The sequence below is a fragment of the Astatotilapia calliptera genome, chromosome 12 (assembly GCF_900246225.1).
Source record: "Astatotilapia calliptera chromosome 12, fAstCal1.2, whole genome shotgun sequence".
Taxonomy (NCBI): Eukaryota; Metazoa; Chordata; class Actinopteri; order Cichliformes; family Cichlidae; genus Astatotilapia; species Astatotilapia calliptera.
The window spans coordinates 22,111,635-22,138,419 of record NC_039313.1 but is presented as its reverse complement, the minus strand read 5'-3'; the positions used below and the strand labels follow the sequence as shown (position 1 = coordinate 22,138,419).

The following is a 26,785-nucleotide window of genomic DNA, read 5'->3' as shown; positions in this document are numbered from 1 at the left end:
CATGTTATTTGAAATCTACACGAAACAATGACACAACTACTTTTTTTCAATTTTTTCAATTTATTTATTTTTTACCAATTGTCCAAATTAGTCTGTGATTGGCCTGAGTGTGACAGAAATCATATTTATATACAACTAAATATGACTCAGCAAACATGTTTTAAATGGATGATTCCTCACTTGATGACGGATGATCCATTTCCATATTTGCTGAGTCTTAAATTTGATGTCAGTGAACTTACCAGTGGTTGGTGTAAAAAAAAAAAAAAAAAAAAAAAAAAAAAAAGCCCCCAAATCCCCTATGAGCAAGCACTTTGCGACAGTGGAGAGGAAAAACTCCCTCTTAATGGGAAGAAACCTCTGACAGAACCGGGCTCAGGAAGGGGTGGCCTTCTGTCTCGACCAAGAGGGGTTCAAATGTTCACTGACAATTTAGTTGTATATAAATATGATTTTTAGGACTTGATGTTGACACCAATTATGTGAAATTGGGGACGCACACAGTTCCGCTTCTTCTTGTTCTTCTTCTTCTTACTTGGCGGAATCTCTGGCAGGCTCTTAACTTCATTCTCGAGTTCAGCCACCTTGACATTGAGCATTTTCTGTTTGTCTCGTAGACTTTGCAAAGATCCCTGTACAGAAAATGCAGCTGACTCTTCTTTTTCGATCTTCTGTTGTTCTGTGGTGTCTTTTTCTTTCTGAGGCTCCTGCAGAGACATTGCAGTGGATGGCAGTGAGTCCTCTTTTTCCATCTTCTCCTGTTCTCCAGTCTCGTTTTCTTTCAGAGGCTCACATTTATGCATTTCATTTGCAGCAGTGGAATTTTGTTCTTTGTGCTGCTGTGGGATTTTAAGTGAGCAATCTTTGGCCTCTTTCAGCTCTCGCTCAGGAGATTCTCTCTTCAAATCATGAAGGGCCTTGTTGGGGCAGAGCTGGGATTTCAGGTCACTGATTTCCAGGTTGAGTGTCTCCTGCTCCTGCCTATGTTTAACAGCCTGCTCTTCAAGCTGATTTTGAGCTGCTAGGAGCTGTTTCTGGAGCATCTCAATCTGCTCCTGCTGAATCCTACATTTGAGCTCAAATTCAGCCTCCTTAGAGGACTTCAGTCCTACAGAGTCAGTGTGTGAAGCCTCTGTGGTTGGAGTGGCAGACTCCACACACTGCTCTGTGGTAGGGTGGCTGATTTGGTCCTGCAGGGTAGCAATCACCTCATCCAATATGACAATAGCTTCATTGTCATTTGTGAGAGTGTCTGTCTCACTGATGTCATTGGGCTTATTACTAGAAGCCTCTTCCAGCTGCTCTATGAGGTCTTTAATCGTTTCCTCATAATTTCGCTTGTTCTCGTGAATTTCTTCACGAAGTTTGTTCACCTCAAGCTGGTGATAAGAGGCCCTCTTGTTTGCACCTACCATTTTACCGTAAAGGTTGTTCTGATGGTATTGGGAGGCTTCCAGTTGGTGTCTGAGAGCAGCAATCTCGTGCCAGGGATTAAACGGGGGTCTAAATGTGGGATTGGGTTGATATTGCCAAGTCCCTCCGTTAGGCACAGGGTTTGGTCTGCTGTGGTTCTTCCCATTTCCCTCTCTCTCCATGTCCTCCTTTGCATTTGAAATGGGGAGGGATTCAGCCTTTTCTTTTTCAGGAGTGGCTTCAGTGTTTTTTTGCACTTCTTCATTTTTCGGGTTTGCTCCATAACCCGTGGTGTTTTGAGCTTCAAGAAGCGCCCGGGCATTTGCCCGAGTAATTGGTCTTCTTGGTTCTTCAGCCACTCTTTTCTGTTTTTGCTTTTGTTGTTTCTTTGGTTTCACAACCGTTTCCTTTGGTGGTTGTGCCACAGGAGACTTTTCAGTATTTGGTTGTGCGGCTTTTTTTGCTTCTGCCATTGTAGATGCGTCAGCGTTTGCGTCTGCGTTTCTCTGCGTCTGCCTTGTCTTTGTTTTAACAACCAGGTTGTTTTGTGTTTCTGCCATCCGAGATCCACTGAAGTTGGTTGAATGTCTCCCCTATTTATAGGTTTTTCAGTAGAATGTGCACTGTGACATCACAGGCTGTTCCTGTGATGCGCTGTTCCTTTGAAGTGCCATGATTAGAACAATTCAAAATAAAATGCCCACAAACCTAATGTAAAGGAAAGGCTTTTATTTTGTAGCACATACTGAATTAACACTATAAAAGCTACTCTACAGGAATTGCAGTAAAAAATAAAACTAAAGAAAAATATGTTTTTTAAATGGTTGTTAAAAAAACTAACCAAAGTAGAAGACAACTGTTTAGTGGAAAGTATTCGACATTCTAGAGATTCTCAGGCATAATAACTTCTTTCATAATTTAAACAAGGACAGGTAGAAAACGTTCATATTTAGTGAAAGATATTTATTAACATTATCCAATGAGAGTTACTGAATGTCTGTAGGCAGTGAGATCTTGGTGGTTGCCGAGGCGACAGAATGTCATCTATGTTTTGTTTTAAATTCAGTTTCAATGCTGAATCTAAGAAACAACAGACTGCAGAGGGAGACTTTAATAGAGGTTTACTAACTCTTACTATCATATACATTGTGGAAAAATCTGTCTTTATTTAGCATAATATATTTGTTATAAGCACTAAATATGTTTGATGATTAACTGACGATGAACACTAACGTACCAAGCTGAAAATTCTGCTCACCAGTCAGCAGCTTATATTCACAAAAAACGGATAAATCTGCGATCCATGCAACTCTAACCAGCCAACAAAAACGTGTTCATAATACAAAACAAGTTTACTTTGTGAAATGTTAAAAGGTACAAAAAATAAAACAATATGTTTTCAAGACTTTTTCACAAGTTCCTATATCTCACTGAAATGTTACTCTGTAGCTGATTTCTCGTATTTTAAGTGTGATGAGAAATTTTGAGTAGAAACAAGACAAATATACTTGATAAGATTTTGAGTTTTTGCAGTGTATATGCAGCTGATTGGTTTGGTCTTTAACCAACATGGAATCATTTATGTTGGGCAGCTGTGGCTATGCGTACTAATCAGTGCTTCAGTCCCCAATGCTATCAGTCCACACGTCAAAGGGCAAGATACTGAACCTTCGATTGTCCCCAATGCATTTGGGTGTGAATGAAATGTATGACTATGACTTCTAGTTCAAAAAGGGCTATTTATGTATTTAAGTCCAGTTGTTGCTCATTCACTGTTACCTTGAACGTGTCATGCTATCACCACTCTGTGTAACAGATATTTCCTATATAAGCAAATATCTTTTACACTATTTACCTACTGAAATGAAATCGTAACTCCAGAAAAATGTTTAACTGTTTATTTCTGGAATAATAATAATGCATTTCTTGCATTTCTCATGGCTTCTAATGGGGGCCTTTCTTAAAATTACTGGTCCCAGTAACAAAGACGCTTGTCGACTCAGAAATCGAGGGAAAACCAACAACACACCCGGCAGAACATTATGTTATTTACACAGGTGCACATAAGTGGTCCGCAGGTGCGCATTCGCTGTCAAAATAAAAGACGCGCACCAGATAAGAAGTTGCAACACGCGTTTGCGTCCATATAAAAGGCACTGTTTTTGTCCGCTAGAGTGGGATTTTCACGGCACATTGTGCACCACATCTCTGTGCGTTCATCATTTGTTTGAAGCCAGCTCACCTCCTGCGACCACTTTTCCGAGAACACGCGCTTCTTTTGTGGTTCGGACTCCTTCTGACATTTCTTTGGAGGTGGAGGAACACCAAAGTAATTGCTTATTAAAGGAGCTTGCTTCTTCGACATCTTTAAGCGTTCTAAACAAATGTCTGTCCTCCTCCAGAAAATCTTATGTACGCAAACACGCGTTGCAACTTCTTATCTTGTGCGCGTTTTTTATTTTGACAGTGAATGCGCACCTGCGGACCACTTATGTGCACCCCTGGTTATTTAGCTTGTCATATTGCAGCCACAGAAATTCTTTTGTCCATGAAACCATAAAGCTGCACTTTCCTTTTGTTCTTTTCCGTTTTGTGGTAAGCTTTTCTTTGGCTGTCACTTCTTCACCCTGACCTGTCTTATTTGGCTGAACTAAAATATATATCCTGCTGCTTTTACACACGCACTCACGTTGTCAGCGATTCTCTGCTCAATCAACCTCTCACATGTTTAAGCTTGCTGCGGGAGATTTCACTTGTCATGTTTGCATAGTAAGCTAACGATTGATAAGACGATGTCAGAGGAATTGGTGCGCAAATTATCGTCACTCACCAATCAGTACTGTCGCTCTCTATGCGCAGTTCGCGCGATTGCAAAGTGAAGCAAAAAACAAGCGCAAATTCAAACGCGATTTCAGTATGTGACATATTGACAGTGGCTCACCGATGCCAATGACATAATTACCCAACTACATTGCCGAAAGAATGCAAAAGCATTGACATATATTTTTCCTACCTATGATAGCCCGACGGGCAGGGCTGAGATAGATTTTGGTAGCCCGACTGGAAAAATCGCTAGCCCTGGGACGTCGGGCTAGCGATTTTGCGAGCCCTGCTCTAGAAACAACAAGTAGGCCTGCAGAGCGAGAGCGAAGTGCTCTAATAGGGTGATATGGTACTACAAGGTCATTAAGATAAGATGGGGCCTGATTATTTAAGACCTTGTATGTGAGGAGCAGGATTTTGAATTCAATTCTGGATTTAACAGGAAGCCAATGAAGGGAAGCCAAAACAGGAGAAATCTGCTCTCTCTTTCTAGTCCCTGTCAGTAGTCTTGCTGCAGCATTTTGGATTAGCTGAAGGCTTTTCAGCGAGTTTTTTGGACATCCTGATAATAATGAATTACAGTAGTCCAGCCTTGAAGTAATAAATGCATGAACTAGTTTTTCAGCATCACTCTGAGACAGATATTTCTAATTTTAGAGATGTTGCACAAATGGAAGAACGCAGTCTTACATATTTGTTTAATATGTGCGTTGAAGGACATATCCTGGTCGAAAATGACTCCAAGGTTCCTCACAGCGTTACTGGAGGCCAAGGTAACGCCATCCAGAGTAAGAATCTGGTTAGATACCATATTTCTAAGATTTTCAGGGCCGAGTACAATAACCTCAGTTTTATCTGAATTAAGAAGCAGAAAGTTAGCGGCCATCCAGGTCTTTATGTCTTTAAGACATTTCTGCAGTTTAACTAATTGGTGTGTGTTATCTGGCTTCATGGACAGATAGAGCTGGGTGTCATCTGCATAGCAGTGAAAATGTATGCTATGTCTTCTAACGATACTGCCTAGTAGAGCAGGGTGATATGGCCAAAAATATTTATCACGATATATATTTGAAAATTTGCGATAACGATATAAGTGACGATATAATTGATGCAAGACAAAATACAACTCCACAACATTACTAGCACAAAAAGGCAACCTTCCATTTATTTTCACTTAAACAAGAAGCTGGTTTTTATGTACATAAAAGCTTTATAAAAATGTAACATTGCAAATGCAAATTCCTTGCTGAAAGTTTAACCAAAAGGCATTTCCAGTAGAAATGGGCTGACATATCCTGAGCATAACCATGTATAATATCCACTGAAGTTAAAAAGAGGTGCTTTGCAACATTAAACTGCAGTGTGCAGTATGTATTTTTCGGACCATAAGGTCCACGGGATTATAAGGCACATTAAGTGAAACAAAGCAGTCAAATAAATCAAACTTTATTAAACTCATTCTTCTTGCTTCCTCCACTTCTGTACCATTGATTCATTAATGTTGAATTCTCTGGCAGCTGCTCTATTTCCATGTTGTTGCAGTATATTAATGACTAACCTTGTATTGTGGATGGATTATCTCAGTTGTTCTCCTGACTGAAGTTTGGTCCGTTTACAGCATCCTGCCATGCGATTGCATTTGTCTCTATCTATCAGGAACCTTAACGTTAACTTTTATAAGTGGAAAAGTGTTAGTGTTCGTCCTCCAGCTTCACTGTTTATGTTATGCTAACATAGCTGTGTCGCTAGCGATCACGTAGCACATCATTATATATCAGCTAGCCCAACTACAGTAACCCTACAAACGTCACTGCTGTTTAGTTTCCTGTCTTCATTTATGTTGGAAGTGATAGCAGAGCTGTACGTAGGGTTGCCAACCGTCCCTTAAAATACGGAATCGTCCCGTATTTCGAAACAAAAGTACACGTCCCGTATTGAGCTAATAAGGGACGCACTTTGTCCCGTAATACAGTGAGAATCAAAAGTAGTCTATAACTTTTAATGGAATTAACGCTTTGTTTGAAAACATAATTCCCAGCCCCTCTCCTGCTTTGTGACCAATGAGCTGACAGCACACTTACGAGTATGACAATTCAGATTACCGCTCATCTCATTGGTCAAGGAAAGGTCGCTTACGGAGAAAATACCGGAAGACAACAGATGACCACAACAAGAAGCATGGCCAACAGGGAAACAAACGCCGACACTGCGGTACAAGTCTCGGACGACAGTACACCTAAAGCTGGGCAAACACTGTGCGATTTTTTTCAGTCACGTTATTCAGCTCCTGCTCAAACTGCACGATTGACTCGCAGGGGTTAGAAGTTGGTAGGTCACGATGCAGGGTCTCACACTATACCGCCCGATGCTCTGATGCGACCTGAGTGCTCACACTGTGCCTCCATAAAATGAAGGTTATAACAGAAAATCTGTCGCGCTCTCTCTCTCCGTCTTTCACTCACACAGACACGCACACCACCACCATCAACTTTGCTAAATTGCTAATGAAAAACATTGATCGGGCAGCTGTGATTGAGCAGCAGTGTAGATCCAACTTTTTTCACGGTTGTTGTGTCGTGATAATTTCTGAGGCCACATCGAAAAGCCTCGGATGAGCTTTCCAAAGTTCTACAAGTTGTACCTCCATCGCTTGTGTCCAGATCACACGCTGCACTGCCGTGTTGCGGCGTCTTTTTTGCCGACATTTGTGTTTGCGCGTGAGCAGTGTGACAAACTGCGGTGACACCCTCCCGACCAAGCGATTGATGATCGGGAGCTGGTCGTGAGGTGTTAATCGCGTCTCGTTACCCCACGCAGGGACGTGCAGAGGGGGGGGGGGGCTAGAGGGGCTTGAGCACCCGCCCCTTTCCTGATGAGTGCCCAAAGTGCCCTTTTGTTGAGGCAACTTTTAAAAAAATTTATTTATTTTTTTATGTGTGTGTGCGTGCGGAGTCCTGTCTGTGCCCCTCAACAATAATATTTAACTATTAATCACAGTTTTGCTAAATAAAAGGATCTGGCTTGCATCAGTCACATGATCACTATTAACCAATGATCGCCCTCGACGGCAGAACGCGCTGGTTACGAGCCGGGAACGAGCTCACAAAGAGCACGCGCATTTTTTGCGGTCCGGAGCTGTAGGAGAAACACAAGTTAACTCAGAGACACAGACTGATGCGACACAACCAGTAAGTAGCTGTACAGCGTACACTGTAGTGTGTAGCACACAGGAGTATTGGCTTATTACGTACACGTTGGTAAGTTGTCTTGTTGCAACTGACGAACTGAAACAAACGAGCGTGCTGTGTGTGCAACAGCGCGACAAACATTACCTGTCCTTTTATTAACTGCACAAGTAGTGCTGGTCACAGCTGCTGGCTACCTGTGTAAGGCTGTCATGGGTCTGTAGCTCTGTCACCGTTTTAGGGAACATATTTAGTTTTAAAGTATTTAGAACATATTTAGTTTTAAAGTATTTAGAACATATTTAGTTTTAAAGTAAGTTTCTGGGCATTTCCTGCCTTTCTGGAGGGATTATATTTCACTAAAAAACGATCTAATATGCATGTCCACATAATAATTATTATAATTATAATATATTAAAAAACACAAGCTGTATTTTAAAAAACATACATTAAGAAGCAGATTATATTAGATTTATATTTTAAATAAGACAAAAGTTGGATTTTACAGCAGTAAAATGATTGTATCTCTACAGTTTAAACATGTAATAAGCTTTGCCCTGCACAGAGTGGATAGTGAAACAAATGGAATCATCATAAATACATTATTTCATATTTATTACTTCCCCCTCCTCATTGCTTTATTATTGTAGCTCTAGTAATGAATAATAATGTAAGGATTCTGGATCAGCACCATGATGCCCATAGTATATACAGTATTCTGAAGAAGGTCTAAAATGTCACTGTGTGTGCATGTGTGTGTTTTATTTAGCTGGATTTAAAAAAATATTACTCATGATATAACATTGTGCAGACATGGCTGGTAAGGACATGAGGAGGAAACAGTAGGCGCTGTATGAGGCTACTAAAGGCAGTGCTATAACATTTTTCTGTCATCATTTTATTATAGATTAAGTGCAAGAGTTGTTAGGTGTGGATAATTAGATTATAGTTTATTGCAATAGCAAGTTGTGCCTTGTTCTCAGATGGACAGCAAGTGGAGAGTGATATATGAAATGATGGGAAGGAAGGAAGAAGAGAAGCAAAGAGTGATTCACAGGCAGAGCCGAGTTTATGTCACAGTTTTTTGTTGCCTTATGGTTCCAAGCGCTGTCACCAATCTTTGCATTTTGTTATCTCATGACACTTGTTTAATCAGCTACCATCTCTCCTGTGGACTTTTTAATGTCTACAGTCTCAGATCAACACAGCCCCGCCCTTCCCATATTAGATTCTTGATGAATGTGTGTTGTTGTTATTCAGCCTGGTTCAATGTGCCCCTTTTTAACTTTGAGCACCCGCCCCTTTAAACCTCTCTGCACGTCCCTGACCCCACGTATACTACACGACGCACGATGAAGGCCAAAATCGGGCCGATCGCCAAAACGGTCGCACAACTCAAAAATCGGCTCAAAATGGGCCAAAATCGCACAGTGTAAGCCCAGCATTACACTCACACAGACACACACACCACCACCATCAACTTTGCTAAATTGCTAATGAAAAACATTGATCGGGCAGCTGTGACTGAGCAGCAATGTAAATCCAACTATTTTCACGGTTGTGTGCCTCCATCGCTTGTGTCCAGATCACACGCTGCACAGCCGTGCTGCTCCATCTTTTACACCAACGTTTACGTGTTTGCGCGCGAGCAGTGTGAGCGGCTGTGGTGAGACCCTCACGAGCGATTGATGATCGGGAGTTGGTCGTGAGGTGTTAATCACTTCTCGTTACCCCACGTATACTACACGATGCACGATGAAGGCCAAAATCGGTCCGATCACTCAAAAATCGGCTCAAAATGGGCCTAAAACCGCACAGTGTAAGCCCAGCATTAGAGCAGCAATGTTTGTTCAGAGAAAGGGAAAAATGGGAAAAGGAAAACACCTGGCTGGAAAAAGTTAATATGGGCATGTGCAGTGAATATCAGTGCTATGTGGCCAGAAGTGTGATAATATAATTTATTTTGTGTAATAAACAACTGTAAGGATAGATGATTACAACAAATAGATGACTAATACATAAAAGTAATACATAGATGAATAATGATGATGAGTTAAGATGCGTAATCATGGGAACAAGCGGGTTTACAAACAGGAGCAGCTGATTAGCATTAAGCCAATTGTACTAAATGCACTAAATGTGCACTGTTACAAGAATGTTTTTCTTTCTATTGTTTTCTATTATTTTAAGTTAAGCAGGACAGAGTTCTTTTAAAGAAAGATTTACTTATATTCTCAAAAGTTAAGCATGACAGGCTTCTGTTTAAGAAGGAGACCTGTTTTATTGTGTTAATGTTGTCATTTTGAGCTAAAAATAAATGGCTAAATGATCATTTGTTTCACATGTGTTCATATCACAAAGAATACACATCTACTTAAATCAAATTCAAGTCAAATGGTTAAAAAAATAATTTCACACACAAAAAAAGAGCTAGAAAATTCACCACACTGGGAAGGGTGAAGACAACTGGGTCGCTTGGCCCTGGCCACGAGGTGTCCCTTATTTATTTTTCAGGGAGTTGGCAACCCTAGCTGTACGTTTGAATTTTTTCAGAAATCTCTCAGTCAGAACATGCAATATCATGCTTAAGTAACTAGCGAAACTAGCGAGCTAACTTCCGCTAGCTTCCCGCTAACTTCTAACTCCGTTAAATGTAATAAATTTTGTTTTCATGGATGCTTGGAAGTTAAACTTCATAGTTACACCTGGTAAAGCAGCAATGCTGATCGTTTTATTAAATATGAAAGAATTTAGACAGTTTTTAACTCTCGGTGATGCTGCAGTGTTCGTTTGACCTGACGCATACGGAGTTTAGAACCCAGATTACTCCCAGATTTAAGAGCATCTTAGTCCGACAAATACGACAATAACGACGGCCGCTTGCATGTTCTGCAAAAAAATGTGCTTTGTCGTGTATCTGACGGACAAACACCAAACCAGTTCCACATCACTGAAGTTGCACCATTTTTACAAACCAATTCTGGTTCATCTGTTTCACTCAACAATCGGCCATGTGCGTAGGCCTGGGCGATATATCGAGTTTTTAAAAAATATCGATATATTTTTATACGAGATATAAGATGTGACAATATCCTTTATATCGATATAGTCTATGTTACGTTATAATTATACTTGTGGAGCCGCAAGTTTGCCTCTCTTTCGTCCACTTTTGTCTTTACGCAACGTTACTCGGCCTCGCCCCTCCTTCAATAAACACAGCTCCCCCTCCTCCCCCATCGCTTCACCTGCAGGAAGCGACAAGATGGACACGGCAAATCTCCGTTAACGAGTTACTGCACATCGCCCCGTGCGTGGGGCTGGACGCCGTCAACGTGTTAGCTAGCTAACCACGCTAACGAGCTAACCACGCTAACGCCTAAAATCCTTGCATTTTCTCAAAAGTTGACAGCGCGCCTTATGTATGAATTCTGGTTGTGCTTGATGGCCACTAACCGATTTTATGTGGTACACAGCGCTCAGCAATCTGTCAAAAATGTTTTAGTACGACTTTGGTAAGCTACGGTGCTGCACCGCTTGATGGATTGTCAGAGCATTACGGCTACCGAGGAGCTTCGCGGAGTGATACGTACTGTGCTTCAACGTAATATTACCCTACTGTGTATAAGGACCATAAATGGCACCTGTTAAGTACGTGGTTACGAAGAGGATTTCAAACTCAAGACTGTCAGTCACACAGTAGAAGTTGGGAACAGAGCAGCTGTGAAATCTGTCTTTGTTACTCAGCGTCTTTTAGTTTACATTTTGACTGCACAATTGTGAGCTTTTTGTTATGCACAAAAACAACATTGTTTTCTTTTATTTATGGAGCATTATTATTTAATAAATGCTCATAATTTATTTTTGAGTAAATCTTATGTACATCTATGCTCTTTGTTAATAAAAGTGCCTGTGTGACATCTGGGACACAGCTTTGACTAAGAACTCTCTTTTTGTTCTTACTTCATGGCTTTAAAAAAAAAAATCGAGATATATATCTTATATCGCCGTCCAGGTAAAAAATATCGAGATATGAATTTTGGGTCATATCGCCCAGCCCTACATGTGCGTATGAAAACAAAGGCACTGCGCATGCGCGTTTTACTCATATTCTATCGCGATATTTAATTTTCCTATCGTTGCCTAACATTATACCGGTATTACCGTGAACGGTATAATATTGCCCAGCCCTACTGCCTAGGACACATACAGGATGTCATGCTGAAATGTAAAGCACTTACAATAGAAGACAAACAACAAACTATTCCAGCCTAATTGATGACATTTATGGCATTTGCTTTCTGTGCTGACTGATATGCTGCTCAGTGCTTTGCTGCCTGCTTTTAAATCAGATGTCACTCTGAACATAAACACAAGCTACATGTGATGTCTCTGATGTGTATCTGTTTCTACCCGTGCTGATGCTAGCATGACTAAAGCTAGCCAAGCAGCAGTAAATATGTGAAGTAAGGAAGAAGGATATACTCATCAAACAAACAGGATCATAAGAATATAAAACCACGAGCACTACAAATGTAACAGAAATATGTTGACATAAAATGGCATGTTATTTGAAATCTACACGAAACAATGACACAACTACTTTTTTTCAATTTTTTCAATTTATTTATTTTTTACCAATTGTCCAAATTAGTCTGTGATTGGCCTGAGTGTGACAGAAATCATATTTATATACAACTAAATATGACTCAGCAAACATGTTTTAAATGGATGATTCCTCACTTGATGACGGATGATCCATTTCCATATTTGCTGAGTCTTAAATTTGATGTCAGTGAACTTACCAGTGGTTGGTGTAAAAAAAAAAAAAAAAAAAAAAAAAAAGCCCCCAAATCCCCTATGAGCAAGCACTTTGCGACAGTGGAGAGGAAAAACTCCCTCTTAATGGGAAGAAACCTCTGACAGAACCGGGCTCAGGAAGGGGTGGCCTTCTGTCTCGACCAAGAGGGGTTCAAATGTTCACTGACAATTTAGTTGTATATAAATATGATTTTTAGGACTTGATGTTGACACCAATTATGTGAAATTGGGGACGCACACAGTTCCGCTTCTTCTTGTTCTTCTTCTTCTTACTTGGCGGAATCTCTGGCAGGCTCTTAACTTCATTCTCGAGTTCAGCCACCTTGACATTGAGCATTTTCTGTTTGTCTCGTAGACTTTGCAAAGATCCCTGTACAGAAAATGCAGCTGACTCTTCTTTTTCGATCTTCTGTTGTTCTGTGGTGTCTTTTTCTTTCTGAGGCTCCTGCAGAGACATTGCAGTGGATGGCAGTGAGTCCTCTTTTTCCATCTTCTCCTGTTCTCCAGTCTCGTTTTCTTTCAGAGGCTCACATTTATGCATTTCATTTGCAGCAGTGGAATTTTGTTCTTTGTGCTGCTGTGGGATTTTAAGTGAGCAATCTTTGGCCTCTTTCAGCTCTCGCTCAGGAGATTCTCTCTTCAAATCATGAAGGGCCTTGTTGGGGCAGAGCTGGGATTTCAGGTCACTGATTTCCAGGTTGAGTGTCTCCTGCTCCTGCCTATGTTTAACAGCCTGCTCTTCAAGCTGATTTTGAGCTGCTAGGAGCTGTTTCTGGAGCATCTCAATCTGCTCCTGCTGAATCCTACATTTGAGCTCAAATTCAGCCTCCTTAGAGGACTTCAGTCCTACAGAGTCAGTGTGTGAAGCCTCTGTGGTTGGAGTGGCAGACTCCACACACTGCTCTGTGGTAGGGTGGCTGATTTGGTCCTGCAGGGTAGCAATCACCTCATCCAATATGACAATAGCTTCATTGTCATTTGTGAGAGTGTCTGTCTCACTGATGTCATTGGGCTTATTACTAGAAGCCTCTTCCAGCTGCTCTATGAGGTCTTTAATCGTTTCCTCATAATTTCGCTTGTTCTCGTGAATTTCTTCACGAAGTTTGTTCACCTCAAGCTGGTGATAAGAGGCCCTCTTGTTTGCACCTACCATTTTACCGTAAAGGTTGTTCTGATGGTATTGGGAGGCTTCCAGTTGGTGTCTGAGAGCAGCAATCTCGTGCCAGGGATTAAACGGGGGTCTAAATGTGGGATTGGGTTGATATTGCCAAGTCCCTCCGTTAGGCACAGGGTTTGGTCTGCTGTGGTTCTTCCCATTTCCCTCTCTCTCCATGTCCTCCTTTGCATTTGAAATGGGGAGGGATTCAGCCTTTTCTTTTTCAGGAGTGGCTTCAGTGTTTTTTTGCACTTCTTCATTTTTCGGGTTTGCTCCATAACCCGTGGTGTTTTGAGCTTCAAGAAGCGCCCGGGCATTTGCCCGAGTAATTGGTCTTCTTGGTTCTTCAGCCACTCTTTTCTGTTTTTGCTTTTGTTGTTTCTTTGGTTTCACAACCGTTTCCTTTGGTGGTTGTGCCACAGGAGACTTTTCAGTATTTGGTTGTGCGGCTTTTTTTGCTTCTGCCATTGTAGATGCGTCAGCGTTTGCGTCTGCGTTTCTCTGCGTCTGCCTTGTCTTTGTTTTAACAACCAGGTTGTTTTGTGTTTCTGCCATCCGAGATCCACTGAAGTTGGTTGAATGTCTCCCCTATTTATAGGTTTTTCAGTAGAATGTGCACTGTGACATCACAGGCTGTTCCTGTGATGCGCTGTTCCTTTGAAGTGCCATGATTAGAACAATTCAAAATAAAATGCCCACAAACCTAATGTAAAGGAAAGGCTTTTATTTTGTAGCACATACTGAATTAACACTATAAAAGCTACTCTACAGGAATTGCAGTAAAAAATAAAACTAAAGAAAAATATGTTTTTTAAATGGTTGTTAAAAAAACTAACCAAAGTAGAAGACAACTGTTTAGTGGAAAGTATTCGACATTCTAGAGATTCTCAGGCATAATAACTTCTTTCATAATTTAAACAAGGACAGGTAGAAAACGTTCATATTTAGTGAAAGATATTTATTAACATTATCCAATGAGAGTTACTGAATGTCTGTAGGCAGTGAGATCTTGGTGGTTGCCGAGGCAACAGAATGTCATCTATGTTTTGTTTTAAATTCAGTTTCAATGCTGAATCTAAGAAACAACAGACTGCAGAGGGAGACTTTAATAGAGGTTTACTAACTCTTACTATCATATACATTGTGGAAAAATCTGTCTTTATTTAGCATAATATATTTGTTATAAGCACTAAATATGTTTGATGATTAACTGACGATGAACACTAACGTACCAAGCTGAAAATTCTGCTCACCAGTCAGCAGCTTATATTCACAAAAAACGGATAAATCTGCGATCCATGCAACTCTAACCAGCCAACAAAAACATGTGTTCATAATACAAAACAAGTTTACTTTGTGAAATGTTAAAAGGTACAAAAAATAAAACAATATGTTTTCAAGACTTTTTCACAAGTTCCTATATCTCACTGAAATATCTGTAGCTGATTTCTCGTATTTTAAGTGTGATGAGAAATTTTGAGTAGAAACAAGACAAATATACTTGATAAGATTTTGAGTTTTTGCAGTGTATATGCAGCTGATTGGTTTGGTCTTTAACCAACATGGAATCATTTATGTTGGGCAGCTGTGGCTATGCGTACTAATCAGTGCTTCAGTCCCCAATGCTATCAGTCCACACGTCAAAGGGCAAGATACTGAACCTTCGATTGTCCCCAATGCATTTGGGTGTGAATGAAATGTATGACTATGACTTCTAGTTCAAAAAGGGCTATTTATGTATTTAAGTCCAGTTGTTGCTCATTCACTGTTACCTTGAACGTGTCATGCTATCACCACTCTGTGTAACAGATATTTCCTATATTAGCAAATATGTTTTACACTATTTACCTACTGAAATGAAATCGTAACTCCAGAAAAATGTTTAACTGTTTATTTCTGGACCAGTTAAGCTGACTTTAAGACCTTGGCTTTAATAGACATCTCATAGTGTACAGATCTATTTTTTATTATTTAAGCCATTTTGAGCAATTAAGCACCAAGACTTATTATATTAATTTTTTTCAGTCTTCTGCAAGGGTTTGTTATTATGAGCTTTTATCTAAGCTTTTTTTTTCCAACTACAAAAATACATTTTGTTTTGTTGCCTCTTATTTTGTCTGTCATGAATGCTTTTTATATATTTTAATACACGTAATGGTTTATTGATGAAGTACACAGACAGAGACCAAAGTTTTCCCCCTCTCCTCACCTCTTTAATCTCATCATCGCCCTCCTTCTCTATGAGGGATTATGATTAAAGATATCTGCACATAGCCCCAAGGCGTAAAGTATCTACTGGTGCTTGTACTTTTTGAAAGTGAAGATGAAAGATTGTTGAGTGCACTCTAAAAAAAATCAAAAACCTCACACGGCTGGGTCATCCGCTTTCATCTCTCAAAGCATTTTGTGAGACACCAGGTTTGCTGAATAATAAAAGCCCAGTCCCCATTTGGTTCACATTTTGGTTGTTTTCAGCCTAATTATCATGACTTGGGCAACTTCACTGGGCTTTATTTGCATTTAGACCATTGTATACCAAATGGAAGTTGTGCCTTTACAAGTTTAATGTATGATTTGTTCATTCTTTTCAGCTGAAAACTTTATATGTTGTGTCACCTTTTATACATTTCTTTAAATATGATGGTGGTTATATAACTCCATTCTTCACTTGCTCCTTTAATTAAGTCCAGCAGAGTTTAGCATGTTTTTATTTCTTTTTCTTCTTCTAGGAGCTTTCCAGAGAAGAGGTGGTGGGTCCATTTATAATCTGGCCTGCTGAAGCAGGGATGGACTTCCCTAAGCAGGAGGGCCAGCTGACTTTTGCTGTGGGCAAACGTAACACATCACTGGAGATTTACCTAACACCTGACCGTGCCTCATCCTTACCCACACCTAAGCGCTTCCAAGTGGAACTATACAATCCAACAGGAGGTGCCACAGTACACTCCCAGTTTGGCCTGGCTAATGTGACTCTGGTGTCAAATGCAGCAAGTGAAGCTGTCTGGGTCTTACTAGACCAGTTGCATCAACCCCTTGAAACTCCTACATTGGACCTGGTGCTGCAGGGACTAATAGATAAAGTCAGTCCACCTCTCAATAATGAGCAGATGATCGCTGTGTTTGAAGGTCTGGGGAAGGTAAGCCCAATCATCTGGTTTTTATACCAAGAAAAAAAATTTTTTAATTACTGCATAAGTGTATAAAATATTGGATAATCTATGTGATTGCATGTGACTGTGAGTCAGTGTAGTTGTTTGTGTCTGTCAGCTTAGTTAAAGACCATACATCGCCTCCCATGAGCTACTTTGATAGCTCTGTGGACCAGTCTGTCATTCATTAGTTCTCACTTAATAAGATTGCTGCTATCATGAAGTTGAAATTAGAATCTATTTATTGCATCTTCTTAACCAGCTGCACAAAAGAATAAACAGAATATACAGGGACATGTTTAGAAAGAGTAAATAAGAAGTAGGGACTACAGAGAAAAATGCATTCTGAGCACACACAATGCGCATGACCCTGAAGGTCAAACTAAAGAAAGTAACTCAGGTGAGTGCTTTGGATGTGTGAATAACAGCACTAAAGTTTACTCAGAGCTCCTCAGTCTTTCTCATCCTTTCTGTCTTCTGAGCCAGGTGCTTGCAGAGGCAGAAAGAGCTCCTTTACAGAACAACAGCCGGAATTTGACCTATAACCTGTTGTGTGCCTTGGCCAATCCCAGTCGAGTCGACACTCGAGGTGTCAGCCACCTTGCTGAGGTGGCGGAGCGATTTGCATTCTCCCTCCTTAAACATAGTCAGTGTGAGATGTGAGTGTCCTAAATGTTCTAAATGAGTGAAGAGTTGCATGGTACACCTTATTGTAATACAGATGAATATTACCTCACAAATTAATGTTAAATCGTGCTTGGATTTACAATTTCTTCTTTGTAAAATTTTTCTCCAGAAAGGTTACAGTCCTGGAAACTTGTCCGTATATGAACATCTCTGCCTTCCAGTGGTACCCCACAGAAATTAATGGATACAAGTTCAGGGGCCGTAATGCAGACTTCTTCCAGCTCCCAAATACTCTGCTGCCAGTACCAGCAGTTTTAACTGCGGACTGCGGCAACCTCAACAGGATGCAGCTGACCGAGTTTAGAAATGAACATTGGTTTCGCACCAGTGATGCAGCTACTGCTCTCAATGGGAAAGTAGGTGCTGGGACACTGACTTCATTGAAAAATCATGAGCAATTGTTAAAATGTCAAAATCTCCTTTTCTTTTTTTAAACAGCAGGTGGCAGTATGGCTCTGATATAAAGCAGCCATTAATCTGGTGGCTGCTCTGCAACTGAACCGTCTTCTGTTGTATCTGGTTATACGTAGGTATTCTCAGCCAGTCTCCAGGGCAGAGGGTCACGACCTCTGGAAGATGGCAACGAGGTGGTGTATCGTATCCACAGCCCCGGTCAGCAGGTTAAACCAGGCCAGTCTCAGTGCCTTCTCTGGAACCAGACCACTGGAAGGTAACAAAAACACATTAAATGAGATTCAAGCTTAACTGTTTCTCAGATAGACTAAAAATAGAACGTGCACATTATATACAAAAATATAAGATGTATATTTTTATTTATATACAAATATTTCCATTTATTTTTGTTACCTGATAATATCAGTTGCTGAGGTTTTTTCTAGTTCTAGTGTCTGCCTACTAATTTATTTTTTACTCGACGTAATTTAGCTCAACCAGTGTACTGCTTTCCTTATTTAAGACTACACATGGCTTGATTAGCATCTAAAGAAGGCCTCTGTTTGTCTTCCTTATACTTATTTTGGGTAATAGTTTGCTAAATAAAGGGCAGAGTTCCTAGTTTGTCCTCTCAATAAGGCCTCTCTGTGGCTGATGCCGTATCTTTCTCCTTTATATCTACACATTCAGTCTCCTGCACGCTGAATCATCCCACATTGAGTTACTTTGTTGAGGACATTCCTGGGGATTGAAATTGGACTTGGCAGGAACACAGTGTTTTTTGGCAGGTTTGGTTTGGACAGAGCAGCTACTTGGAGGACGTACCCCAGGAAGCAAAATTTATTATGCAAGTGATACCAAGAGAGAGCAAAATATGGAGAGAGAGAGAGAGAGAGAGAGTCAGAATCACAGTAACAGTGAATCTAACACAAACATGGTTATGCTCTGGTTTGTCTCACACATTCTTTGCAAAGTAAAGGTTACTGTAGATAATAATAAAACAAACTCAAAGAAGCCAAAATGTCAGAGAACAAAAGCACACAATCATGGGCATGGTTAGACTCATTGCCCTTTGTATTTGCTTTGCTCGTATTTTGTTATATTCTGTTGTAGTGTCTCGTCTCTTATTGTCTCTTTTTGTCTTCCCTTTAGCTGGTCATCAAATGGTCAATACTGCAGGGTTGTGAAAGAAAGTGGGAATTATGTTGAGTGTGCATGCACGCACTTGTCTATCTATGCAGCCCATGCTGAGTTTGCAAAGCTTGCATCCTACAATGAAGCCTTCTTTGCCTCAGGATTTATCTGTATCTCAGGTACAACACACTCTCCCCTTGAGTTCTCATCTTTTTACCCTCCTTGTGGAGTTTCCATATGTACATCCCCACTTGTATAAATGGATTCAAATAAATCACTTAATTAAGTATCATTAATGCTGACTTCTCTGTCTACAGGCTTTGCATTGGCCATAATATCCCATGTGCTGTGCTCCCGTTTCCCCATGTTTGCTGCCAAACTGCTCACTCACATGATGGTGAGCTGCCTTGGAACTCAGGTAAAGCATTAGTTTGGATCTTGTTCTGCTTTTAAACTCTGAATGCAGCATTAGTTTCTTTGGTATTCTCATCTCTTTGCATCAGGTGCAAATGTACATGACAGGGCACCTCTGGGAATTGTTGTTGAGGCATCCATTTCTCTGTGCTCCAGTAGACCAGCATATTAGATATATGTGGGTTGCAAACATTAACACAGCACTCATACGTGGATTCATTCGCTTAGAGCATTTTAAAGCTGCTCACTGTGCACTCACTCACACACCCACAGTCACACGTCGCACGCTAGACATGTCGCGGATATTTTCTTGGAAATGTGCATGGATGCGAACATCATCCAGTGTCATCGTTTGCGTAGTTTGCGGGTTGGTGCGTCCTGACAACGCAACCATGCCCCCCGCACCCTCACCCATTAAAAACGCAAGCTGTCACATAACCATTGAGCGAGGTAGATATGTGGCTACAGGTGGTCCTGATCAAGTGTGTGTGTTTGTGTGTGTGCATGTGTGCTTGCGTGACTGAGTGCGGGACTGGTAATTTTCCACTGGTCCCCCTCTCTTTGGTTGACAAACACAAGTCATTTCTAAAGAGGTCCCTGGGGGCTAGCCACCTCGGAGTAGACCCGTTTATGGCCCAGGCAGAGCCCCTGAACCTAAAAGGGTTTTGGATGGAAAATTCCACCCTGTTCTCTTTCCTAGTTTGTACGTTACTGTATAATAATGCCTTCTTCCTCGATAGTGCGTGTGTCTAACTTTGGTCTAGGGATTCGAAATGTTTGCATTTTTCTAGCCTTTTAGTCAAAGCCAGCTGTGAAAAGCTTGCTGAAGGCCTATCTGATTGTAGGTTCTGATGTTAAAATGTAGCCTTTAAGCGGTCTTTTGTTAGTGCTGGAAGTATTTCGGAGATAATGATGGGTGGGATGTGCTGAATTGAATTAGATCAAGTCACATCTTGTCTTCACTTATTCAGTTTAGCTTGTATGTCAAGTGGCTTGCTGAAAAAACTCTTTTTCTTATATAAATCACTTGGAGCAGATTTCTTTAGACAGTCTGATTTCTTTCTTTCTTTCTTTTATTTTTAAATAATTATCCACAAAGTGGATGACACATGTATTTGGACATAAATCAATTACCTCAACAATTTGCCAGGAGGGTCCTTTTTTATAACTGTTCTGTCAGAATATTTACCACTTAATGTCTTGAAAATGTTGCATATTCACAAAGAGGACTCTGTTTTTCTGTTTGTTTTTGTTAAAAATGCTACCTGTCAATCAAGAATGTTAATTGCATTCATCTAATCCTTCTGCAAACGTGTCATTTAAAGAAAGAGAGAGATGCTTTGTTCTTGCAAGCTCATAGTCAGCTTTTCCTGGTCAAGCTGTGGCTATCACTGATACAGTGACAGTGCTGTTTTTCTTCTTTTTATATATATCAGAATAGATGCCAAATGTTATTAGTAACACAAATGTCTCCCATATTTGTGGGTTGTAGCTCACACATCACCACTGATTTGAAGGATCATATCCAACTCCAACCACCTCTGGCAGGCAGGGTATGCCATCTGTGTTGGCTGTAATCATTCACTGAGTTTGCCCTCTCTGTGGAGAAAATTAGAGCTGCCAGTTTGATGAATTTCTCTCTGCATCTGCTACCGTACACTGAAGAGAACTTACATAATACTTCACCTCTCTTAAACAGTCTGTAAGTTGAGTGACGAAGCAGGATTTGGGGTTAGCGAGGCAACCCTGGCTTTTCAAGGTAGCAGTTAGCAGCAGACCAGTGCTTATAAAACTACCATCTGCTGACCAATCAGTTGCACTGGGTGGATCTAGCTTTCCTTATCACAGGCAATTTTAAGGCCATTCCACTGTTCTCTAATCCTCTGCGTATCAAAAGAATCTTGTGCTGATCTTTTAAGATTTGCAAGTAATCATTTTCATTGTTTAAAGTCATGATTTTAAATGTGTTCTTTACTTGTTTGGCAAAGGTTTTTAGCATACTTCTGAAATTTTCCTGTACACACTGAGAATGAATCTAAGAAACACATTCATTAAATGAAATACTCTGTTGTAATTAGATTCAGATTTACTCGTGCTTCTCAGTGCTTCTCTGACAAGTCAGTATAAACTGGACAGATAGCTAACATGAGCGACCAAATAAAGACTTGATACTTGACTTAAATATACAGTTTAAGCTCAGAATAGAAATAAAAACCTGTTTGGTATCTACCTCTTTTAATATTACAGGTACACTTCAGTAAGTATGTATTAATTTAAAAGATAAATTGTACATTCTCCGTGAAAATTCTCTCAACTTTATTGTGTAATAAACTGTAACAACTAAACCATGTGTTTCAAATGCAACTGATCACATGAATAAATAAGCAGCCACGGTAGAAGAAAGCAGCTGCAGAAGAAAAGTCTGTGACTCCTTTGAGATATTCTGTATATCTACATAAATATCAGTTAAAATATCAACTGACCTTTTTTATTATTTTATGATACAAGATACAAAATAAGATAAAGAAAGCTAAGTAAACCAAATGTGTCAAAAATATTAGACTTTGGAAATCTTTGGAATGTTCTGGACAGTCTGAACTTCATAACACAATCAAGAAAATTAATCATGGGTTTGATTTGAAAGCACTTCAGAAAAAATGTTAATTGATTATCTTGAGACTAAAAAGATTTGCAGAACCATTTCTGAAGATTTCGACCTCCTACAACATACCGTCAGAAAGACTGTGTACTAATCAAGTAAATATAAAACTATTGCTACCCTCCCAAGAGTTGAAACAACAAAGATCACAATAAGAATGATGCGTGTAATAGTCTGGGAGGCCATAAAGGAGCTCCTAATTACTTCTAAACAGTTAAAGGGCTGTAAGAAGAAAGTCTGTTTTGCGGCATCTGGGCCACGGTGGCTTGTAATCATTAAGTGAGTAAGGTATCATACCAAAGAATGGCCAGAGAAGAAGAATAAAGATAGTATGTTGCAAACGTGAGATCAAAGTTGTAACCCTTCTCCAAAATAAATGTTTTGGAGGGATTTGAAGCACACAGTAGGGAGGAAAGGCACCTCATGTACATTCCTCATTCCTGAGTTCAGGGGGATATGAGCATATGAGCAATATTGGCAAAGCTTACTCCAACTTAACGTGCAGGAATGATCAGCCCTTATCTGAACCAGTTAGTGGTTAGTTTCGTTTAAGTGTCCCATTCTTTTCTCCCTCACAAATATTTAATACTGGATCGGTTTCCTTTATGAATGCTAGCAGCAATCATTTTTAATTGGGTTTAATTTTTCTACTTTACAGATTTTTGGGGGCTGAAACTCTGTTGGTTGTTTAGATGTGCTTGTCTAGTTAAACATGTAAAAATATACTCTTTATTCCTTTTACTGTAACTATACAAACAACCTAGCATGAGCAAGCAGGATAGTTTCTTAAACATATTTAAATCTTTTAAATCAAGAAAACAATTTACAAAAGAACCATCCATCTATCCATCCATCCATCATCCATTCTCTTCGCTTAACCTTATCCTTCTCAGGGGGGCGCTAGAGAATATCTGAGCTTTCATAGGGCGAGAGGCAGGTACACCCTGGACAGGTTGCCAATCTGACGCAGGGCTAGCACATATAACGATACACATTCACATCTATGGACAATTTAGAATTACCAGTTAACCTAACCTCACTACTTTGATGTCTTTGGACTGTGGGAGAACATGCAAACCCCACACAGAAAGGCCACGGATGGTGGCCAGATGGTGGAGTGGAACTCTGGACCTTCTTGATGTGTGAGGCAACAGTGCTAGCCACCATTAATAGTCAATGCATTAATTTATTTTACAGTCACAACGATATATTTTTTAGACTTTACTGAGAGAAAAATGCTTAATTGCACACTCGCTGCATTTCACCATTATCTAAGACTGAATTTGAACTTATGTCACCCAACAGTGACCACTAGAGGGAGCGTAACACTATCAAATAAAGCCAGAATTTAGACAAATTATAGTAATTAGCTGCTTGCGTGTTAATAATATGACGATGATATACTATATAAAATTGTATTTGCATTGTATTTATAAGACTTCTGGACCTGTCTGTGTGAGTATATAGCTAGATTCAGGAAGTACTGTGTTGTCTTACCTGAGGGGCACTGCCTTGCACAACTGAGGTTATTAGGTTTAATGACGCCAAATAACAAAAATACATTTTTAAATGAGAAAGTGGAGCCTTCTGGTTCAGTTTGTGTAGTTTAATTGCATTACTGTCTCAGTATTTTTGCTGTCGTGCTTTTTACCTCTTTAGTATTTAGTTAGAAAATGCCAAAGACCCAAGGGCACCAGAGGTAGGACATTTAATTGCTAAATCACCATGAAAACTAAGACAGCAGTGCTGGTACAAGCAAGAGAGGCAGATGATGAAGCAAACAGGACTGAGATGAAAGAGAAGATTGCACAAACTTTTAACTTTACTATGATATTATATCCAGATTGTGTGATGTGATGTTTACCATCTTAAAGGAGAAGAAAATGTCAATCAGATTTCTACAAACTATTGCAGCACATCTTGAGTAATGTGTGTTCTAATATGTGTTTCTTAATCTTCTGGGATTTTTTTTTTTCAAATGTATAAAGCTCAGACTGTATACGTTTAGATATATAGGTTTAGTAAGAGGACTCATCCAGCAGTACTGCAGACACAAAATCTTGCTGAAGGTGTTTTATAGTCAGACAGGTTGGAACTGATCTGGGCCAGTAATAAGACACCTACAGGCAGTGGCCACTGTCAAGGCCACTGCGTCAGGACTCCGACTGAGAAGAAAATAAAAATTTGTCACATCCGCTGTAGGTGTGTCGGCCTGTCTATCTGTTTTTGTCTGAGTGTAAATTTAACAGTGTGCTACATAAGTACTGGTCGTATATGCACAATTATTTTGTTTTACATTGACAGATATTGCTTAGATGCTTAGAGATGGAAAAATGAAAAAGAAAACTAAATGGCATTAAATAGGAAAATTGAAATTTTCAGGGTTTTGTTTGCTTTGGAATATGCTCCTTTATTTTATTTTGAAAAGATTATCATAGGGTTGGGGAAGAAATGGAGAAAGACCTGTTACCGTATGGTTAGACTTGTTTAGGAGGTTGTCTTATCCTGATAGTATGATAGATAATGACTTTCAAAAATAAAATTAAATGAATATAATATAATATAATTATGAAGTACATTCTGTGCAATAGAATGTGAAAATATATGTGTTTCCATGGTTATTCCTGATCAATTGTATATTCTTTCTAAGCAGATCTTAGAATCGACAGTGTCAGCAATAAAATAAGAACCTATTGTCCAGTTAAATACATAAATATAAATACATAACTGAAGATCCAAAAACAAACAGCAACTGAAGGTGGCTGAACATCTCAAGAGAGGAAACACAATAGGTGATGATATCCATGGGTTCTAGACTTGAGGCAGTGATTGCCTGCAAATGTTTTAATCCAAATATTAAAAATAATTCTTATACTCACTGTTATGAAAGCATAATGATTGTTTGGTGTTGTCCACTTATTTATGAGCATCTGAACACGGGGACCAATGCTGTACTTCTTAAATAGTTAGTTAAAATGAAAAATTAGAGTTTTGTTTAATCTGCATTTCAGTCAGATTTTATTGTTTCATTTAAAATCCACTGTGGTTTTATACTGTAGTAAAACTACAGAAATGTGTATTTGTTAAAAAAAATCTTGCTGTCAGTAGTTTGCTGAAATACAAGTCAGTAACTGTAGAAACAGAAAGTTTGGGTGGAAACTGTGCAATGCGCAACCAGATTGAAGTTGATTGTTTCACATTCACTTTTTTTCACTCTTTCAGCTTCTCATTTTCTCTTTCCTGTTGCCAAAAAAGTATTTTTTAACACTATGATTATTTCCAAACAGGACATGATATGATACTGAAAGCATCAGTTTTCACATGCACTGTATGTCACTGAAATGGACAACTTTGGCCATCTGAGTTAAAGACTAAGATGGTTAAGAATTACTTTCAATACATTGTAGTTAAAGTAACTAAATACTGATATTTCACATTCCCAAGTTTTTTTTAGATTTATAATATTAACCCATAATTTTTTTAATTATATTTTATTTATATATTATTGACAAAAAATATAAATTCTTATATTGGATGTATATATTTACTTGTCAAAAACACAATGGAATGGAAATGTGGGCATGCTTGAACACATCCAGTTTCTGTATGCGGGAAAAAAATTATATATATATAAAAAATACTATTAAATTACTCTTCCTTTGGGATTAAACAGCCCACCGCCACGTCTCAGACAGACATTCCCACACACATTCAGTAAAGTGTTTACCCCTGTGTTGCCATTGCTTTATTCCAGTACATGGGAGGTGTTTAGGTGACTCTTACTTCTGGTTATAAAGGATTTCCTGTTAGCTCTGGGACCAAATCCAGCATTCAGAAGTCTGCCCTTGTATCCACATGCACAAAGTCACACACACATAAACACTACGCCAACTCTTTTTCCTCTTGCACAACAACCACTGCTGTCTTTTCCCATCTCTGAGGAGAATACAGAAGTTGTGTGCTTGCTGACAAGATTCCTAAAAGTTCCTGTCTGTCGTCACTGTGTATGTGCATGTGGTGAAGGAGTGGGGTAGGGTTTGAACGAATGCATGCAGTTTCTCAGGTGTTCAGGGAGGGGAGACGTATGAAATGTGTGGTCAAAGACGTAGTTTTGTACAGAAGATAAGATCAGCATGAGTCTTTCTGAGACTCTGTTTTTCCTGAGGAAATGTATCTGTTCCCATCATGAATCAGTAGACATTGGGGGGTTTTGAATGTCTTTTAGGGTCTGATTCTCTGGTTGACGTCAGAGTACATGCCTAGCTTGTCCTATTGTGTGTTTAAACCCACAAGAGTTTATAAATCAGAACACAAAAGAAGGAAAATAGCAAGAAAACATAATGGTTACCAGCCTGTCCCTCTCAGACAAATGTCTCAAATTTTGTACAGTTTCTATCTAAATCTTAGGGTGTTATTGTTTCATGCAGTTATTAAAAAGTCAATAGCAGGCTAAAACACAGCATGTCCCTATTAAATGCATTACTGTCTCAGAGTTGAGCAAATGGCACACAAGGTATTTAAGGGTATAAGTGTCAGTAGCTGAGGCCTGTGTCACCGTTTGTGTATGGGTTCCAGGAAATGCTCATGTTGCAGGAGCCACGGTGTGTATGTATGTGTGTGTGTGTGTGTGTGTGTAACAGAACAGTGGAGGGGTAAGGAAGGCCTTTTGGGAGATACTCTATTCGAACACCTCGTGCCTTTGTTTCCCTAGCTCCTCTTATCTTAATTTGTTCCATCTATTGTTAAAGTCAGCAGCATTTTTCTTCTACACGCTCACTATTCATTGTGTCCATGTCTCTTACCTGTTACTGAAAAATGAGCCAACACTGTACAGTAATAGCCAACTGCCTGACTTTCTCTTACCTTCATTTCCTTATGTTCATCTGTTTTTTCTGTTTCTCTGATTTTTCCCTTCTTTCACCGCTTTTACATGACAAAATACTGAGTAGTGTCC

General features: G+C 39.6%; 1 protein-coding gene across 6 annotated transcripts in view; it reads left to right on the top strand.

The window, feature by feature from the left end:
* adgrv1 (adhesion G protein-coupled receptor V1) overlaps positions 1–26,785 on the top strand; it is a 149,927-nt gene that overhangs the window by 80,489 nt on the left and 42,653 nt on the right. For 5 of the 6 annotated variants that reach the window (XM_026188517.1, XM_026188516.1, XM_026188514.1 and 2 more), the window contains 6 exons: positions 16,125–16,532; positions 17,031–17,203; positions 17,341–17,587; positions 17,762–17,901; positions 18,777–18,937; positions 19,076–19,176. In XM_026188517.1, the coding sequence (XP_026044302.1) occupies positions 16,125–16,532; positions 17,031–17,203; positions 17,341–17,587; positions 17,762–17,901; positions 18,777–18,937; positions 19,076–19,176 (1,230 nt within the window). The remainder of the gene's footprint in view (positions 1–16,124; positions 16,533–17,030; positions 17,204–17,340; positions 17,588–17,761; positions 17,902–18,776; positions 18,938–19,075; positions 19,177–26,785) is intronic. The other variant, XM_026188518.1, reaches the window with a different exon arrangement.